Source organism: Loa loa (genome assembly GCF_000183805.2).
Source record: "Loa loa unplaced genomic scaffold supercont3.201, whole genome shotgun sequence".
NCBI lineage: Eukaryota > Metazoa > Nematoda > Chromadorea > Rhabditida > Onchocercidae > Loa > Loa loa.
In genome coordinates, this window is record NW_018108381.1 from 56,225 (window position 1) to 58,658 (window position 2,434).

At 29.2% G+C, this 2,434-nt stretch overlaps 1 protein-coding gene across 1 annotated transcript; it reads left to right on the forward strand.

Annotated features, from left to right (window-relative positions):
- Window positions 1-27: 27 nt before the first annotated feature.
- On the forward strand, window positions 28-2,043 carry LOAG_14626 (isovaleryl-CoA dehydrogenase; the record flags this gene model as incomplete). The annotated part of the gene is made up of 6 exons (XM_020448837.1): window positions 28-82; window positions 259-359; window positions 621-756; window positions 827-997; window positions 1,210-1,383; window positions 1,913-2,043. 6 exons carry the CDS (start codon window positions 28-30, stop codon window positions 2,041-2,043), a joined length of 768 nt encoding a protein of 255 aa, XP_020301047.1.
- Window positions 2,044-2,434: the final 391 nt, after the last annotated feature.

Genomic DNA, 2,434 nt, shown 5'->3' on the forward strand with positions numbered 1-2,434 from the left:
CTATAGATGATAACCATAAAGCTATAGATGATAACCATAAATGGACATTTGACAAACATTCATTTCTTTACATCCTACTTATGTTCGTGATAACATCTCTCCACAGACTTATCAGAAACCCAAAAGCTGGCTAAATTCAAATATCTTGAGCAAAATTTGAATCATTTACACCTGAAATATTCAGCCTTGAAGAAATTACACTGAATATAGGATAACTAAGATTAATATTCAAGCTGATATAAGTATCCTTATTTTTAGGTTACGGTGGTCTTGGTCTTGATTTTAGTTATTCGATAGCGATAGCCGAAGAACTTGGCCGAATCAATTGTGCAGCTATTCCGATGGCTATAGCTGTTCAGGTTTCAATTTTTGTTTTCCTGGATTTTTTTTTAGGAATTGCTAAAATTGTTACAGATAATGTACTCTCATTCATAATATCAATGTTTTTTTTTTCCTCCATTTTTTTCTTAAATAATCATTAGAATTATCAATTAATGATAATAAATGTGAAGCTTTCAAATGAAATCGTTCATTAATAACAGATAATTAGGTAATTAAATTGTTGAAAATTAACCATTTTTTTTCTTTCTTCCTTTTTTTTGGTTTGAATAAATATGTAGTCAGATATGGCTACACCAGCATTATCAATATATGGAAGTGATTATTTGAAACGTGAATTTCTTCATGCTACATTACAAGGTGATCTTGTGGCATGTTTGGGTGTATCAGAAGCTTGTGCTGGAAGTGATGTTGCTGGTAAATTTAATTTCAAATTATTTATTAATTAATTATTAAAAAATGAAATTTATTAACAATTTTCTTTTAGCAATCCAAACTAACGCCCGTTGGCATGGAAATGATTTGATTATTGATGGTAGTAAGCAATGGATTACGAATGGTACACAAGCAGATTGGATTTGTTTGTTAGCTAATACAAATGCTAATCTATCACCACATCAAAATAAGAGCCTTATATGTGTACCACTTAATGAGCCAGGTTATTTATTTTTACCTTTGCTAAGTTTATTTAACCAAATTATATCCTAAGATAGTTTATGAACTTTTTGAAATTTGCCATTCATTTTAACATTGAAATTATTTTTATTTTGCATTAATTTGTTATGAAAAGATAAAAAGTAAGAATTTGTAATTGAGAAATTTTAAAATATGACAATTGCGAGATTTTAATTTATTCATTAACGATTTCAGGTGTACATCGTTCGAATCGTATTGAAAAGCTTGGCATGCATAGTTCCGATACTGCTGAGATTTATTTTGATAATGTTCGTGTACCAAGTCGAAATATAATTGGTGAAGAAGGGCATGGCTTTGTCTATCAGATGTTGCAATTTCAGGATGAACGACTTGTCGCTATTGCTGTGCGTAAGTTTCTGGATCATTATCTATAGCTAATAAAATAATTGATAATACTGATTAGCTGTATCATCATAACTCCCTATCATTACAGACCGCTAAATCTTTGGTCTTTTTAGGTTTCTACAATATGTCTTCTCAGATATGATAAGAAATCCTCTTCTTATCAGATATAATTGTAATCTTTTTAGATATGATAAGAAATCCTCATTGTATCAGGTTTAATTGTGATCTTCTTAGATATGATAAGAAATCTTCTTCTTATCAGGTATAATTATGATCTTAAATATGATATAAAATCCTCTTCTTATCAGGTTTACTTATGTGTCTTCTTAGATATCATAAGGAAATGATACTAGTATGTAAAGTTAAAGCTATACCACTCATCAAAAAACTTGATCAATAAGAGAAGAGCATAACCAATCTAGACAATCAGAAATCTTCTTCTTATCAGTTTAATTATCATTTCTTTATCATATTTTCTTAATGTCATATGTACGTATTTATGAAGGCTTACTTAACTTTTCAATACATTCAGTGCTTGAACCGATGCAAAAAATTATTGATATGACAATTGCATACACGCGACAGAGACGTGTCTTCAACAGAAGCATCCTGGACAATCAGGTATGCATTTGCAATTCTTCTTCTGTCTTTCCAAATTTATAGTACTTTTTCTCAAACAAAAAAAAAAAAAACACTTCGAAAGAACGCTTGGAAACGACAAACTGCGCAAATATTTATGGCGACGTAACAGAGTAGGTGTGAAATGATTTTGCATATTACTCATCAAATTTATCTTTAATTTTGTCCATAAATGATAATTTGTTTCATTTATTCTTTTTTAATTTTAATATATTTGGTTTTATAAAATTTTAAAGATGCATGGAACCAGATTATACATTTATCGATTAATTTTCAGCTATTCAAATGTTATTGAACTTTTCTCAGAAAAATCACTTGCATTTCACTTGCATTTTTAAATCACTTGCATTTCACTTGCATTTTTAAATCACTTGCATTTCACTTGCATTTTTAAATCACTTGCATTTCACTTGCA